Source organism: Corythoichthys intestinalis, chromosome 10 (genome assembly GCF_030265065.1).
Source record: "Corythoichthys intestinalis isolate RoL2023-P3 chromosome 10, ASM3026506v1, whole genome shotgun sequence".
NCBI lineage: Eukaryota > Metazoa > Chordata > Actinopteri > Syngnathiformes > Syngnathidae > Corythoichthys > Corythoichthys intestinalis.
The window spans coordinates 8484408-8502726 of record NC_080404.1 but is presented as its reverse complement, the minus strand read 5'-3'; the positions used below and the strand labels follow the sequence as shown (position 1 = coordinate 8502726).

Genomic DNA, 18319 nt, shown 5'->3' with positions numbered 1-18319 from the left:
AATTAACGCACATGTCCCGCTCAGAAAGTATTCTGCCTTTTGGTAAGTTTTACAGCAAGGCTTTTTATGTTGTCCAACAGCGAACTCTTGTGGTCGCTTTGCGACATGGTTTATTGTTTTCTTACCAGTTCATTATGGCTGCACGACGTCTCGGGCTGATAATGTTGTGCTTATATGATCCTTGGACAAGATTTGTCCGTAAGTATGGTTGTTGTAAAGAATGTACATATTATGTTAGTAAGCGAAATGTTATATTTTTTGTATGAGACGCTTTTTGTCTGTTTAGTGAACCTGTATAGCGTGCTAAGCTAACGTTGTTGCTAATGCAATGCTTGTGTACTTTTATTTTGTAGTTTTACGACGGTCTAAAGAGGACAATGGTTTGAGGCCATTTTATTAATAAATCAGATGAAAAAGGAAGAATTATTAAGGCGTCGTTCACTAGCTGTCTAGCTTTGGAAAAAGTAGACGCTTCGGAGTGAGGACAGCATAGACAGATTTAAATGACAGTAGAGTGAAATGCCCACTACAGTCCTTATGTGCTGTATGTTGAATGTATATATCCATCTTGTGTCTTATCTTTCCATTCCAACAATTTGTTTTACAGAATATATATATGTAATTTACAGAAAAATATGGCATATTTTATAGACGGTTTGGATTGCGATTAATTGCGATTAATTACGATTAATTATTTTTTAAGCTGTAATTAACTCGATTAAAAATTTTAATTGTTTGACAGCCCTAATCAAAACATGTAACAAATACATGTTACAATTAGTCGATTATTGCACAATAGTTGGGCATTATGTAAAAAACCAAGAATAAAGAATAAAAATTAATACACTCACGTTAAGCTGTCGGAACACGAGGGGCGAATGAAGAGATCGCTGGGATACGCACATACACATACAGTAGAGGTCCCTCTTAGCCAATTGGATGCTAGGCATTAACCAATCGCATAGGAGCTATAAGTTCAGTAAACCCTGGGAGCAGCGAGCAACAGCCCATACTGTATTTTTGCCTTTCGTATCCTGAAATTTCGTTCATAACAAAAGGCAATATTTTCCCATTGAGTTGTGACTTAACCTGAAAACTCTGTATGTAGAGGTACTGCTGCACGTAATTATCATGCACTCAGACAGAAGACGACCTTACAGTATCAATCGTTAGCAGTCTTTTTATTCTTTCAAGGCACAAACAGCGCATGTATTTGCATGGCCATGAGCTCTCAGGATACATTCAGGGTGCAAGGGAGAGACATCACACGAGTATGCATTGTACTATAATGTACACACACCCTGTAACTCTAGGCAAGCAACTGCTACATGCGCACTACACTTTGTCCCTTCAATGATGCGCTCATTTATATTCACGCTCACACGGGTTCTCCATTTCACAGTTACATTTGCCCAGCAATCATACAAAATATTGTATAAACTATAAAGCGGTAGCTGAAAATTTATGCTAAATAATATTCGGTAAATGGTGATCAAACTGTCAAATGATTTCCACAAAACAGTTCAACTGTTTTGGGATAATACCAGGGAAATAAATGTGACATGAAACAGCCATTGACGGCCCTAGACCTTCATTCCATTTGAATTGAGGGGCTGTGTTGCCAGTTCAAATGCATTGGACGTCTACTGGTGACAAACTCATTGAAATTGAAAGCAGAAGGATATAAAGAGCCTCATGATTGACTGAAAGCGTTAAACATGCGATGGTGCTCCTTGAATATATTTGAAAACAAGGGCATAGGTTTGCATAGGGACATAACACTAGCAACTTTTCATGATGGTCAAATTGTCCCCACCAATTTTTAAGCAATCTTATTTGCATTATATAATGAGTTCAGTTACAGTATATAGATTATTTAGATTGTCTTCCCTTATGTTGTAAGGATAGAAGTGACCCTACCATTATTATTTTCATTATGTTCAGACTTGCATATGCCCTTTTTCACTTGCTGAATGTGCTGGACGCACGTTTGAATGGCTTGCCCCACCACCACACATGCACACTCACACAGCTCAGACAGATTAATGTAGAGATAGACCGATTATCGGCCGGGCCAATTATTGGCACAATTATTTGGAAATTTGACATATATCAGCATCAGGGGTCGCGTTAACCGGAAATTTTCCGTCGTTGACCAGTTTTTTAAAACGGTGACGGAAAAAAATGAAGTCTGTCCGTCATTTTGACAGGTTGCAATTCACACCCCAGACCACAGGGTGGCGAGTTAGGATATTAATTAGCTATTGTCTCTCTTAATGCATGACGTCGTTGGCTATTCTGTCAGAATATTGTAGCGTCACCGGGTTCTTGCGGCGGCACCGTGATTGACACATCAACGCGAGGTTCTTATTGGTGCACCCGGTTTGCCAGCGCATCATCCAATTGATGGACAAGATTGCCGCCTGTGTATAGACCCCAATCACATGACGTCACAACTCCGCCCCCCTGACCGGAGCCGCCATATTGTGTGTCAGCTCGTCATGTTTACACATTACCGCTACGTACATGCCTCCTATTACGGCGTGTTTTTCTGCTCATTAATATTAATAATCAAAATGGTGAAGGTGTGTGTGGCAGTTGGTTGCTGTAACAGAGAAGATAGACGGAGAGACTTGAAGTTCTACCGTATTCTGAGAGACCCGAAGATGAGAGCGAGATGGACTGCTGTAATTCGACAAGAAATCTGGGCACCAAACGATCACCACAGACTATGTAGTAGTCTTTTTATATCTGGTAAGATGCATTTAATATATATTTAGAAGATTTTGGGCTGACAACCACAATTAAGATCATTGTGTGACGTTGGTGATTGGGGTCTATATCGTTGCCTCCTTTTCTTTGGGGGCGGAGTTGTTGGCGGTAAGCAGAGTAAAAAGGGAGAAAAATACCACAACTTCCGTGTCTAATTTTTCGCCGCCAAGCAAGCGTTACAATATTAATTAAAATGAATGAAAACTAAATACTATTGAATATGTCATCATTATCATTTTAAAAATTTAAATGACGGGTAAAAATAGACTATGACCGGATTTTTATGACCCTGTCAGTCAAAATGACACAACGAAAATGTGTAGCGCAACCTCTGATCAGCATTGACCTTTTTTTTTTTTTAAATCCGACCAGCCAATATGAAAACATCAATTTAAAACTGGGTTATTTCAGCTCAGATGCAGCTGAGCCTCTCCTGTCTGCTGTCTCCTGCAATAGTATTCACCCCGTCCTCTGATTGGTTAAATGGTAATGGCAAATGGAGTTACACTTGTATTGCGCCTTTCCATCTTTTTTAAGGCTTGACACTATATCTCTATCTACCTACTTGTAACGCAGCACCAGGAGCAACGTGTGGTTTAGTATCTTGTTCAAGGATAGTTAGATAAGGTTATCAGGGCTTTCTTTTCTGTGGAAAAAGTTCAGAGAGCTATATATTTAACCTTTTCTTCAAGTTTATAAGCTGTTTCTGGGTCTAGAAAATTCAGGCACTTCTGGAACTATTATTTTCTATTTGTGCGATTCAAGAAACATGCTTTAGGCATTTCAATGAAGTTCAGTGTTTGCGTTATTCAATTATTATACACCAGTTTTTTAAAACAATTTTACTGCAAATGAATATCGGTTCCAAAAATTGGTTATCGGCCCCTCTAACTACTAATAATCGATATCAGTCCTGAAAAACCTATTTCGGTCGCTCTCTAGATTCATGTCTACAACATGCCACCCCTTCGAAGAGGAGGGATATTAGAAGTTTTTTTCGGCCAGCAGCAGCTTTTTTTTCAGTAATTTTTCCTAGATCTCTTTTATATTACAATACTTTAGTTTGAGTCTAAAAGGTGCTCAATTTTCCCTCAGAAGTGGACCCATTTTTGGATAGCTCCCCGTTTTTTAAAGAAAGGGACATGCACTTGAGAATGTTTCTTTAGTAGTTTTTGAAAACAAAGGTTTGAATCGAACGGTGTATCACCTGAACCAATAAACATGAAAGTTAGAACAGTATAGAACAGTACAGATTTATTTTTGCATTGATCATTTAGCCTATCAATTAATTAAGTTCATATTTGTGAGAAATTTAGCCCTGACCCAATCAATCTGTTTGGTCTTATTAATGTACCGTCCCCAGCAAAAAGTCCCAACCAATGTGGAGACCAACCTATGCCCTTGTTTGAAAATGTAGTTTTGTATGGTAAAATGCATTGTTTGGCCAAATTAAAAAAAATACAAATAAATGTAAAAAAAAGCCACACAAACTTCACATTTAAATAGGGCTGGGCGTTTGACTAGAGCTCAAGCAAAAAAAAAAAAAAAAAAAAAAAACAACAACGTTTTAACTATCTCAATATTAACTTCTGCTTTCATGATAGTGAAGTACTGCTGTATCAAACCTCCCACAGATGAGTTGTGTTGGTCTAATTCAAACAGCAAACTAGTTGAGAGTAAACCAATTAAACCAATTAAAACGACTAATAATAAATACAATACCATTAAAATCTACTATTGTGCTCAAACTTACAAGTAATGAGTTCCTTTATTCTTTCAAACAAAACAAAAAAAAACAACCTGTGTCATCATGTCAACCCAATAAATCAACACTGCTACTCATTAATTTAATTATCCACTTCATCACCAAGCATTTTGCATCTAGAAGACATTGTGGTTCAAGTATAAGAGTCACCAAAATGCAAACTCCTTCAAAATTGACACGCTAATTTTCATTCAGTTAAGAGCAGCGTTCATTGTCAAAGTAAACAGAAGGAGAGCTCTGCCCTTAAGCATTTTAAAGTCAGTAAATATTGCTCACATGTGAGTGCACACACACAAAACTTGATTAAAATCATAGGCGGAGATTGAGGGAGGGACCCCCTAGTGGCTGAAAAATCATGGCCTGAGGTTGACTTTTCTATAAATAAATTTAAAGTGGAAGTTCAGAATTTTTTACATTGAGCTTAATCTTCAAATTAGCGGGGTATAATTAGTCGGTGGAGTTGTTTTCAACAAATTCCGTGCAGGTTGTTAGTTTCAGGGCTCCGGAGAGGCTAAGCTAGCACGAGTCAATGGTCCCATCCTGAGCATGTTATTAAAAAAGCAACATGCATGCATGAGAATCACTAATGACACATGCAATCAATCATGATGGCTATGTTTTCAGCAGACTGAACACGATTGGCCGTAGCACTCCTATCTATTAAAGTCACATTACGCATCTAAAAAAAAAAAAAGTAGTCCTGCATAATGAAATGAATTACGGCAGAATGGTGTGCCATTGTTTTGGCCGCATGGGTATTTCGAGCAATGATCTGCATTTTGAATTTATTTGACTATGTTAGATCCGTTAATATAGTTTTTTATTGGCATGCTAAGCAGACACCACGGACTCGAGCTAGCTTAGCAACCTCCTCGAGAGCCTTGAAACTAACAAATAACTGACAAACTGCACGGAATTTGTTGAAATCAACTCCACTGACTAGCTAAACCACCGCTAACTCAAAGACTAAGCCTAATGTCAAAAATTCTGAAATTCCCCTTTAAAGACCCAGCCATTAAAATGTTGTCTATAAAAGTTGTAACGTGATAAAACAACAAAAATGAATAAAATGAATAAGGATCCTACAAAGTATTTCCTAATGGGTCAAAATTATTTTTTGAACGATCATGTGACTAGCACCGTTAAGACGGTCCTTTGCTTTGCTGAGCCAAAAGTACAGCTAAGGAGGCAAGATGGATATTTAGAATTTCTTAAAACCTAAGCTTTCATAAGCTTCAACAACAACTGAGCTTAAACCAATGACTGAACATGAAAAAGTGTCAAGATGTGTACAGAATATATATAAATATAAATATATGTATGTATATGGCGTAAAAATCAGACAAGACTGAAAAAGCAGTTTCTGCTCTTGCACACCGCTTTTAAATAAACTGCTGTTTTTTAAGCCAAAAGAACTGTTGTGTTTGATAGAACAATATGTCTATATGCTGCCATAGCAGATTCATGGCGCAATAAGCCCCCAAACTTTTTTTAATTTGTCTGTTTTACCCTGGAAACCCCTGTTTACAGATGTCGCGCAACCGCTTTTGTCCATAAAAAGAAGGTAAATAATCGTATTTATTATTTGAAATGTCTGTCATTTTCCCCTTAGAATCATTAATTGATGTCTAATATTTAGTTTAAAAAAGAAAAAAAAAATTCACTCGCATATTTTAAACTTTTAAACAAATTACGTCGCAATGAAACAATTGGCGTCTGTAAAAAAGTCACGGATATCTACCTCATAACTATCGCTTAATTCTATTTTTTTCGTTACTGTCGTGTTTTCTTCAATATTTCAGATGATAATTAATCGATCCAAACAAAGAAAAATTGACAAAAAAACGTTTAAAAGGGTAAATATATGAAAATGAAAATCTCGATTACTCCCTGATGTCTGCGATTTCTGCATCGCGATCCTTGTTATATTACCATGTTTCACCTATAAAATCCCCCAAAAATCCAGCTGTGGCTATTCACAGCTGTGTCTTGACACTCGGTAATATATGCAACATGGAATTTTTGGATTGAAAAGAGGTAGGTACACGATAATATCTCGTTAAAATCGTGACGTCTTTAGTTATGCTCTCGCGTGCTCTCACCTCCAGTTAGGGTTTTGCAGTTTATTATTATTATTTTTTTTTAAATGCCCTCCTGTTCAAAATGTTTCTTCCCCCAGAAAATGGAGATTTTAAGCTTTCCAATGATGTATCACACATGCATATCAGACAATTTCGAAAGTTGGCCAAACTGGGGATTTCAGAGCGGAACTTCAAGTCACCTGAGTGTTTTCCGCCACATATATTTACAGTGAAGAGCAGAAGTATTTGCACCCTTTGTGATTTTACAAGTTCACCCACTTAGAAAATAGGTAATGGTCTGAAATTTCAATCATAGATGCATTTCCACTTATAGAGATAAAATCTATTTGAAAAAATCCGGAACTCACATTATATGATTTTTCAGTAATTTATTTGTAATTTACTGGGCTTTATAAGTATTTGTACCTCTGAGAGAATCGGTGCTAATATTTAGTGCAGTAGCCTTTGTTTGGAATTACAGAGGTCAGACACTTTCTGGAGTTCCTTACCGGGTTTTCATATATGGAAACAGGGATTTTTGCCCATTCCTCCACACAAATCTTCTCTAGATATGTCAGGTCGAATTCGGGGCTGTCGTTGAGAAACACAAAGTTTCAGCTCCATCTAAAGACTTTCTATTGGCTTGAGGTCTGTAGACTGGCCCGGCCACTCGAGAGCCTTGATATGCTTTTTACCTACCCATTCCTCTGTCAGCTTGGCTGTGTGCTTCGGATCATTGTCATGTTGGAGAATCCAGCCACGACTTATCTTCAAGTCTCTGACTGAGGGAAGGATGTTGTGGCTCAAAATCTGACCATACATTTCACCATTCATCCTCTGCTTTATACAGTACAGTCGTCCTGTTGCCTTTCCCGAAAAGCTGCCCCAAAGCATGAGGTTTCCACCCCCATACTTCACAGTGGGGATGGTGTTTTTGGTATTGTACTCATCCTTCTTTTTCCTCCACACACAACGAGTAAAATAGGCACCAAAAAGTTCAACTTTGGTCTCATCTGCCCACATGACTTTCCCCCATGACCTCTCCGCATCATTTAGATGGTCAATGGCAAACTCAGACGGGCCTTCACATTTCTTGGCTTCAACAGGGGAACCTTCGGAGCAATGCATGCTTTTAAAACAATGCACCGTAGTGTTCTACTGATAGTAGCCTTTGAAACTGTGCATCCAGCTCTCTTCAGGTCATTGACCAGCTCAAGAGTGAGTCATGAGTGATGCCCCGCAGGGAGGCATTTTACATGGTGCCCCAGTCTGAGGTAGATTATCAGTCATGTTTAGCCTTTTCCATTTTCTAACATTTGCTGCAACTATTGATTTATTCTCACCAAGCTTCTTTCCAATTGTGCCACAGCCTTTTCCAGCTTTGTGGAGCTCAACAATTTTTTCTCTGGTGTCTTCCGAAAGCTCTCTGGTCTTGCCCATGGTAGCAGATGGATTATGACTGACTGCGGGGTGCACAGGTGACAATATTGCGCTCAAACGGGTGGTGGGTGGGTGGTTACTCATGGGGTAAAGGTGGACTTTTTAAGGTAAGACTGACAACTCTTTGAGTGTCATAATTATTGCTGATTCTCAGGGGTACAATTACTTATGAACCCCAGTGAATTACAAATAAAGTATTTTCATAAATCATACAATGTGATTTCTGGATTTAGTTTTTAGATTTTCTCTCTATAAGTGGAAATGCATCTATGATCTACCTATTTTCTAAGTGGGAAACTTGCAAATACTTCTGCTCCTTATTGTATATGAACAAATATACTGTATATATTGTAAGTTAATTTTATTGCTGACACTGTTTTGCCTCCCCACAAAAGTCTAGCTCCACCTATGATTAAAATCCCTTTTTACCTGAATTTACATTTAACAAATATACATAAAAAAAACAATCAAGAAATACAACCTTAACCCCAAGTAAACGAAAATCAAAATAATCATAAAAACTAAATATAGAAAATTTAAGTGAAAAATACAACACAAAAATGGGAAAATCCTGTACCTCTTAAAAAAAAAAAAAAAAAAAAAAAAATCTTAAAAACTAGGAAAACCATTAAATATATATTTTTAAAAATACAAACAATGAGGAATTTATTAAATTATTGAAATTTTCAGTGCTTACTGTAATGCTATGTTTGATTTTAATTTTTAGGATTTTCTCATTTTTAGCTGAATTTTTCAAGTCAATTTTCGATATCGAGTATCTTCTCTAGCAATACTATTTTTTATGTACTTCTGTATGTCCAATGCTTTATGTATATTTGTTCACACTTTTGCTGCCATTGACATCCCACTTCAATTGGATAGCATGTCAACAAGTGACAAAATTGTTTCGGTTCACAGAAGAAAACGATTACACGCCACAGGGTTGGACATCTAGCATCATCACCGGGACTGAAAGAGTTCAATGTAAATCCAGGCATTACGGGGTTTAGAAGCGAAGCTCTGTTTAAACATAAAAGTCCTATCACAATGTCTCAAGTCGCTTTTTAGAAAATATAAAAGATCTTCATGCAAAAAATATATAACTACCTGCAATCAACATACCAAAAATATATATTAATAAAAACGCTTCCTTGTGTCCACTCCAAAAAGGGACCAGAAGAGCTTTAAATGAAGCACATCTACAGTGGATGATGGAGAATCATCTACAGTAAGTCTATGTACTGTATATCGCTACTTTTCCTTTTGTGAGCGCTGTTCACAAAGTAATTGCTGCGTTCACTGGTACCACGGGGTCTTGCGCACCCAGCGCAGGGTGAAGCCCGCATCCGTGCGGATCTTGATGGAGGCCGCCTCTGCTTCCCTAACTGTCTCCTTTACGGACTGCATCAGGTTCTGAGCATTGTGCACCAGCATCTCTGTGGCCTGCACAAAGAAAGTAGAAAGGGATGAGGAAGGCTTGTTCTAAAAATTACTTGTTTGCAAACAAATAAAGGTGTGGAATTAAACAACCGAGTACATATGGATCTGATTCAATGATGAAAATGTTCATTTCAAGTTCATAAAAGAATACAGGTAGTCCACTGGTTACAAACAGTGTTGTCAATTTCACTTCACGAAAGTAATTAATTCCAGTTACAAATTACTTCCTCCAAAAATTAATTGAATTAGTAACTTAGTTACCTCATTGTAAGAGTAGTTACTCAGCAGAGTAACTGACATTACTTTTCATGTTCTACACGTTTTTACTTTATACATTTTATAACATCTTTCACACAAAAGATAGAAAATAGATATATTAACTGATTGAATTGAACTGATGTTATCATTCCCCCAGCCCCAAATAATTTAGGTCACTCTGACATTTTTTTTTTAAATTTCACTGATATATGAGTGTAACTTTCTAAATTTCAAATGCTGTGAGGAAAAAAATGCCTTTTTGCCCTTCCCGAACCGTGACTTATGTGTATCGTCACACCCCTACTATATAAAGATATGTTTTTCAAAATGCAGGTGAGCCTCTGAATCTCCTGCCTTTCCTCTTGTTGTTTTGATTAAAAAACACTACACAAGGTTCATTAATATGTAATTCGAGAAAAATTTAGTATAAGTGATTTTTTTGGTAATTGAAAAAATTAGGGCTGTCAAAATTATCACGTTAACTGGCGGTAATTAATTTTTAAAATTAATCACGTTAAAATATTTGACGCAATTAACGCACATGCCCTGCTCAAACGGATTAAAACGATAGCAGTGTCATTTCTAGTTGTTGTGTTTTTTTGTGTTTTGTCGCCCTCTGCTGGCGCTTGGGTGCGACTGATTTTATGGGTTTCAGCCTGACACAAGAGTTTCAGCCTGTTTCACAATGAGCATTGTGTAAATATTGACCTCAACAATGATGAGCTACTAGTTTATTTTTGGATTGAAAATTTGTAAAAATTTTATCAAAACGAAAACATGAAGAGGAATATTAATATAAAATTTCTATAACTTGTACTAACATTTATCTTTTAAGAACTACAAGCCTTTCTATCCATGGATCGCTTTAACAGAATGTTAATGTTAATGCCATTTTCCTGATTTATTGTTTTAATAAACAAATACAGTACTTATGTACAGTATGTTGAATGTATATATCCGTCTTGTGTCTTATCTTTCCATTCCAACAAAAAATTACAGAAAAATATGGCATATTTTATAGATGGTTTGAATTGCGATTAATTACGATTAATTATTTTTTAAGCTGTTATTAACTCGATTAAAAATTTTAATCGTTTGATAGCCCAAAAAAAACCACAGTATATATTATTATTGTATAGTAGCGTCTACAAGTACTGTGCCAACTTGGTGATGATAATGAACACTCAGCAGGAAAACAATACATTATTTTTAATGAATTGTACTCATCTGGACACCATGAACTGTATGTAAAAAAAAAAAGTTTAAGATGCCGCTCGCCACGCTGAATGCTAATGCTTACGAGAACGCGAATGCTATGCTAACACTCTGAGCCACCTAGCCAAACATCATCGCGTTTGCAACGGCTTCACCAACACCTTCCCTGCCACCTGCTACTTTCCAGGGCAAGCAGGCAGGCGGATGTGTGACAAAATCAGACAGCTTTCCCTTCATTCAACCAAATTGTAGTAACGCACCAATTCGAATCCTCAGTAATGCTAATGGCGTTGCAAAGATGGGAAAAGTAATTGATTAGATTAATCACTAATGAAAAAAATTACGCCGGTAGAAATGTGTTATACTCTAACGTCATATTTAACAACACTGGTTACGACATACCTAACTTATGTGATTTCGACTTTACGATGCTGGAGTGTCATCCGCCATTTTGTCTCGTTGTTTTTTTTTAAATTGGTAACTATTGTTAACTATGCCTGCTTTTGTTTTGTCACAGGCAGTGTTGTTTTTGTCAGCAATGACAATAACCAAAATATTTCGTCGATGAACAATATTTTCGTGATAATGACGGGCTAAAACCGTGTCTTGGGGGACTAAAACGTAACAAGACGTATTCTAGTTTTCGTCTGACAAGACGACAACGAGATGAAAATTCACCATAGTTTCCGTCATGAGTTCACAATGTAAGACATTTTCTTATCGTATCTGTAGTTAGCATGCATTGTAGCAGTGTTTGGTCGTGTCATACGGGCCCCCCCCCCCCCCCCCACACACACACACGCTTACGTCCTCCAGGCTCTAGACTTGCCTTTTGTGAAACATGTCAGGTGCTGCTTGGTAAGTTTTTAAGTTTAAGACCAATTCAATTCAATTGACTAACCAATTAAAATATATAGTAAACTCCTTCTTCCTCTGCTCAAGATGCACCCCCACACCAAATTTGACTACTATTCAATTAATAGTCTCCAAATGAAGCCGGATGGACAGATTCTGGTGAATTATAGTTTGACATAGGTAAGTCTCATTTTTTTCAAACAATAATATTACCTGTTCTGACTCCTCTTCACTAATGTTTGTTCTACCCAACATGGTTGCTTTCACTGTGGAGAGAATCTTCAACTGAGTGCTGATGGTGGGGATCCGCTCACACACCTTTAATAACAAAGGGATTCATCATTGGGATTTCAGACCTTTGAATAAACCCACTGAACTTTTTTTTTCCCACCCAGAAGAACAAACCTGCAGCAGATTCGTCCTGATACGTCTGTCCGTGCACTGCTTCGCCACTTCTTTGGCGAGTCTCGTCACCTCGTCAGATGCTTTGGCGATGTCCTTGGCGCACTGGATCAGGGCTCGCTTGTTGCCGCTCCCACCACGCACCAGCCGGGACATCTCGGCCATCAGCAGAGCCATGCGCTTGGCGGCCGCGATGATGTCGTTGCCCTGGGACGAGGAGGTGAAGAAGGAATAAGAGTGGAAGATTGATGGATTTTTCATGATTGAGGAGGATGTGATGGAGAAGTAGTAAATGGACTAAAGTAACGGGACACATCATTGACATTGATAGGCGTCTAATCCATTTCAACAGGCAGTGAAAGATCTTGTTTTATTGCCACTGATGGCAAAAGATGTCCCACCCATTTTGACTGAAAGTGTCTGGCAGAGATCATTTGATTTATCGCTGGTCAATGGCAGCCAATACGTCATCAGCTCTTCATGTACAGGGTGGGGCAGAGCAACTTGCTTATCTAATTTTTGCGCCCTGAAGCATAGGTTGCTCTGAGGATGGTACAGTTGGACTTATTTGAGAGGGTGGGGCATAAAGTTTGGTTCTCGATGTGCGTTTTTTATTTTGTGTTTTTTTTTTTTAGGAACCCCAGTGAGCATCATGGAGTGGACGCAGTTGGAACGCGCTTTCGCTGTTGAGGCATTTTTTTTTCAAGCGGTTGCTCAATCGTCGCAACACAACGTGCATTCTATAGACATGTGGTCATGTTCCTGGCAGGCAGTCGATTGTTTCATGGGTATCAACTTCAGAGAAATGGGTGATGTAAGGAAAAAGAGGGGGGGGTCAATATGGGGTTGGGGGTGCTCCATAACCTCATATGTTGCTCACACAACATAATTTACTATGTACACTAAATAATAATAATAATAATAAACAATTATTTGGGAGATGCCACAAACTACCCACACTAGTGTTGTGATCCACGTAATGGGAGCGTTGTGATCCACGTAATGGGCACCCCTAATCTAAAGAAAATGAGATTCCAATGCCAGTATGCCAAAGTGGTCAGGTTTTGACTGTACAAAAAGGATGCCGAGGATGATGAAATCGCAATGTGGGAAGATCCCAGAGGTCAGATGGGCTTCCTCCATGTCTCAGACAGAGAAAAGCAACAGATTGAATGGATACATTATTTACTGTATTAAAAAACGTGCCTGCTTCTTCTTTAGCTTCTTCATACCTGTTTTCAACTCTGTCAGCGTTTATGTGCTGTCTGATATCATAGTTGGCACAGCAATGGTCATGAGCAATGTTCCTTCTAAGCTGCGTGCGTGCATAATCGCGCACTTCTTGCACATACTCAGCACAAAGGAAAATCTATGCCGTGCACAAAATAAAATTCAACAGAAACGTATTGTAGCGTCACTAGGACTACTGTCAGCGCCGCAGTGAAGTGTCAGCGCGGCACTCCCATTGTTGCATTCGATGCGGCAACGCAACGCCCCCATTGGTGGGTTACTACACTACGATTGTATATAGTTGTGAGGTGCATGACCTCGGTGGTGTAATCTGCGTAAATTGTATCTGCATGTTCGACTAGTAATGTCTGCCCATAGCACACGGACGTCAGAGCATATGTAGCGAGCTTGAGAGAGCTGTTGAAAAAGCCCACAAGTGTACAGTCAATGTTGATGCCTCTCTTCTCCTGTAACTAAAGATCTCATAGAAATGTCAATCTTTTCAGCAAGTTATCTTATTGAAGAAATCCACAAATACAAAGTAACACAGATGGGTGCGGAGAAAAATAAAGAATGAAAAGTCAGCTAGACTCCTGTGCTGATTTGCCGAAGCAAACATTTCGCTACCAATTCTGCAAGTGTTACAGTATTAATTAAAATCTCATTTTACAACTGATATGATCTAGTTAATAAGACCAACAAAATGGTTTTCTGTACCATTTTGCAACGTAACTCAAAGAGCAACAGTTGTCGGCAAGTGTTACTTCACTTACACTATGCAGCCAATCATAGCAGTGACAGTGTTGCACATATGTGCCCTGCCCATACGCGCCGTGCATGTGAGCTAGCTAATAACAGTGCAGCGGAGTTAGGAGACGCAAACGCTAACACCTTATCATGGCGAAAGGAACGATACTACACTCATCAAGCCAAAGTACAGTGGTATGAAAAAATATCTGAACCTTTTGGAATTCCTCATATTTCCGCATAAAATCACTATCAAATGTGATCTTATCTTTAACAAAATCTCACAGATGAAAATACAGCGTCTGCTTTAACTAAAAGCACCCAAACAATAATAGGTTTTCATATTTTAATGAGAATAGCATGCAAGCAATGACAGAATGGGGGAAAAATAAGTAAGTGAACCCTCTGCTAAAGAAGAATTAAAGAGCAACTGAAACCAATTTTTACCAGACATTTTAAGTCAGGTGTGTGCTCAATCACTGATGAGTGGTTTAAAGGTGCCCAGCCCACTATAAAACACACACCTGGAAAGAAATGTCTTGATGAGAAGCATTGTCTGATGAGCATCATGGCTCGGTCAAAAGAGCTGTCTGAAAACCTGCGATCAAGGATTATTGATTTGTATAAAGCTGGGAAAGGATACAAAACCATTTCTAAAAATCTGGCTGTTCATCAATCGACAGTCAGAGAAGTTGTCTACAAATGGAGAGAGTTTGGCTCTGTTGCTTCTCTCCCAAGGAGTGGAGTGGCCATCCACCAAAGATGACGCCAAGAGTTCAGCGCAGAGTACTCAGAGAGGTAAAAAAGAACCCTAGAGTGTCTGCTAAAGACTAACAGAAATCACTGGCACAGTCCAGTATCTCTGTGTACACATCAATTTACATGTAAACTATGGCCAAGAATTGTGTTCATGGGAGGACTCCACGGAGCAAGTAAATGAATTTCAGAATGGTTTCAGAAGAACAAAATACACGTTCTGGATTGGGCAAGTCAAAGTCCAGACTTGAACCCCATCGAGATGCTGTAACATGACCTAAAGCGGTGATTCATGCCAGATATCGCAGGAATCTTACTGAACTACAGCAGTTTTGTACAGAAAAATGGGCCAAGATTATTCCTAATTGATGGGCCAGACTGATCTGCAGCAACAGGAAGTGTCTGGTTGAAGTTATTGCTGTCATAGGATGGTCACAAAATATTAAATGCGATGGTTCACTTACTGATTACTTATCTCCCCCCCCCCCCCCCCCTGTCATTGTTTGCAGACTATTAACATAAAATATGAAAACCTATAAATCAGGGGTCACCAAACCGTTCCTCGAGGGCCGCAGTGGGTCCTGGTTTTTGTTCATACCGATCAAGCACAGACCTTGCAACCAATGTGGTTTCGACTAAAACAAGCACCACCTGACTGCAATCAACTGATTACACTTATAAAATACCAAATTGGTGAAAAGGTGTGGTCTTGTTTTGTTGGAGTGAAATCCTGCACCCACTGCGGCCCTATGTGGAATAGTTTGGAGACCACTGCTATAAATGTTTGGGTGGTTTTAGTTAAAGCAGATACTGCTTTTTCATCTGTGTGATTTTGACAAAGATCAGATCACATTTGATGGTGATTTTTTGCAGAAATGTGAGAAAAGTTTCAGATACTTTTTCATACCATTTAAAAAAAAACAGTTCTTTTAAGATGGAATGGCTTTTGGAGTATGTGCAAATAGAGGAACAAGCGGTGAAACTGAGTAAGATTTTTTTCCTTGTTTTAACCTGTCCTGTATAGCTGCTTTGACATGAAGAATAGGAATCTTGAGTGTCCTTATTGTCTGAACAGTTTAAATGTGGATTGATATACTCCCATTGTGGTTGTTCATTATGTTTTATTTATTCCCATGCCACAACTGGACCTTACCCAGGCCAAATTAGGACCTTTCGTATGGTTAAAGCAGGACTCTTTTTGCCTTTTTCATTTGAAGTGGGCCAAATAAATTATATTCAAAGTAAACTAATGAAAATTGCTGCCGTAATGTCATTCTTTGAATAAGCCATGTAACTTGCTATGATCCAAGGTTTAGAACGGGCGTGATATTGGTGTGTGGCCACAGCGTACACATCTGATGTTGCTCACAGTGGTCCTCAGTGTGCACAGGGAGGTTGTGTGTATGTTCAGAGACATGAAAAATTAGAGTGAACATTGGTCATGAGCGGTGTTATTTTTTTATGTTTAACTCTCTGTTATCAGAGACTTAAGAAATTCACAATTTGCACATGAAAGGTATTATCCCTGGTGTTGGTGGTATGTTTCTTTTCAATCTTAACACATTTTATGCTGTATGTGCTTTTAACTTATTTCGGTCATGGCGCACCAAGGCAACCGAGATTGTTGGCCAGCTTTCAGAAATGGTGGTGGAAAGTCATTCTTATACCTCCGATAATTGCCGTGTGTCCCAATACTTTTACCAATATATTACATGAGATTTCCAAGCATTGTTCTGTTAATAACAATGATGGGTTAAAATCATGAAAACAGCAGCAAGAAAGTAAGTTCCATGCAGTGTAGACAGTAGAATACCATTACATCCATGCTTACCGTTTCTTAGTGCGTATATGTTAGTAACCATGAGGGTCACAACTAAGTCACCCAGAAGTCTTAGGGAAACTGTCATCCTGACATCACAGGTTGCCCTGACAACAGCGAGGTTCTTCCTCTAAATCGACGTAAGGGAGGGAAATCCTGAAGCTAGTTCGTCATAGTGGTGCATCAACTTATAATAAAAAAAGCCATTCCAACAACTGTCAACCTTTAGTACAACCTTAGCGCCATCTGAGCAGCCACAGCTGGTTGGAGGTTGCCATGGTAGCGGCAGATGCAATTTGTTTGAGTGACACCTTTGATTTGTTTATTTTTGCATGCGTATGTGGAGAGAAGTGGCGGAGTCAAATAATCCAGCGGCAAAAAATGCGCTTGTGACATCATGTCAGACCTTGCTGGACCACTTGCGCGCCTCCTGGTGAAGAGCCTGGGCGGCCGCCAGCATGGGTTGATTGACAGGTTGATTGGAGGACATCAGCAGCAGCTCTGGCTCAAAGTCATCCTCACCATCAGTAAACTCATCTTCCTCCTCTACCTCTACTGCCTCCTGGCAGGGCAAGGGGGAAGGGAGTATATTGGCGGCGGTTGGCGGAGGATTGATTGGGAAGGGGAGAAAAGGAGGGAAGAGAGGCAGGAATGGCAGGAGGGAAGGAGGCGTTTAGTACACTATGAGAAGCAGTAGGTGGAAGAACAGAGGAAGCATCATGGAGGAGCACGAAGGGGGAGGTGGGACTGCAAAATGTAGGTGAGGAAGGGAAAAATAATAGGAATGGAGGTGATCACGATGTCGCGATCTGACAGGAGTAAGGGCTCTCTCCGATATTTGGAAATACAAAGGATGCGATTTTTTGATGGCGGTTTCCGAAGACAGAGGTGCCGAGGTCAAATAACGTGTGCAACTACTGCTTGAACCTCGTATTAAAAATTAATATGGAATTATTACCTTCACATCAAAAGAAAAATACAGGTAGTCCCCAGGTTTCCGACTTTATGACGGAGGAATTTCGTCCGCCATTTTGTCTCCAGTCTTTTTTTTTTTCTTTTCTTTTTTTAAAGTAGAGTTTTTAGTTAGTTTTTTTGAACCCTTAGAACATTGCCATCGCAATGTGCACATGCGCAATAGTCACATTGCGGGGTTTGTGCGATTGTTTTTTTTTTTTTTTTTTTTTTTTAAATATGTAAGCTTTATTTTTACCTCGTAAAAGCAAGTGCAGAGCAAGCTTGAATTGAATAGCATTATATACTGTAAATTAGGGATGTTCCTGATGCGATCACATGATCGGAAATAAGGCCGATTTCTTAGAGGATCGGAATCGGGTGAAAGGGATCGGGTTTTTAATTAAAAAATATATTCATGTTTTTCTGCTTCATGCTTGTACAGCGCCACAGCCTCTCACCCTCTCTCTTGATAAGCAGTGCGACCAAACTGTTTTTCTTTTTCACCAAGTGCAGATGGCATTTGGTATTAAACGCATAAACTTCATAATGATATTGACGGGACACATGCCCCTAACACTGCGCCAC

At 38.9% G+C, this 18319-nt stretch overlaps 1 protein-coding gene across 5 annotated transcripts in view; it reads right to left on the bottom strand.

Annotated features, from left to right (window-relative positions):
* Nucleotides 1–1164: 1164 nt before the first annotated feature.
* LOC130922555 (vinculin-like) overlaps nt 1165–18319 on the bottom strand; it is a 91620-nt gene continuing 74465 nt past the window's right edge. For 4 of the 5 annotated variants that reach the window (XM_057847377.1, XM_057847379.1, XM_057847380.1 and 1 more), the window contains 4 exons: nt 17187–17342; nt 12232–12435; nt 12040–12144; nt 1165–9501 (listed from right to left, as the gene is read on the bottom strand). In XM_057847377.1, coding sequence (XP_057703360.1) covers nt 9355–9501; nt 12040–12144; nt 12232–12435; nt 17187–17342 — 612 coding nt within the window. In that variant the 3' untranslated portion in view covers nt 1165–9354. The remainder of the gene's footprint in view (nt 9502–12039; nt 12145–12231; nt 12436–17186; nt 17343–18319) is intronic. The other variant, XM_057847382.1, reaches the window with a different exon arrangement.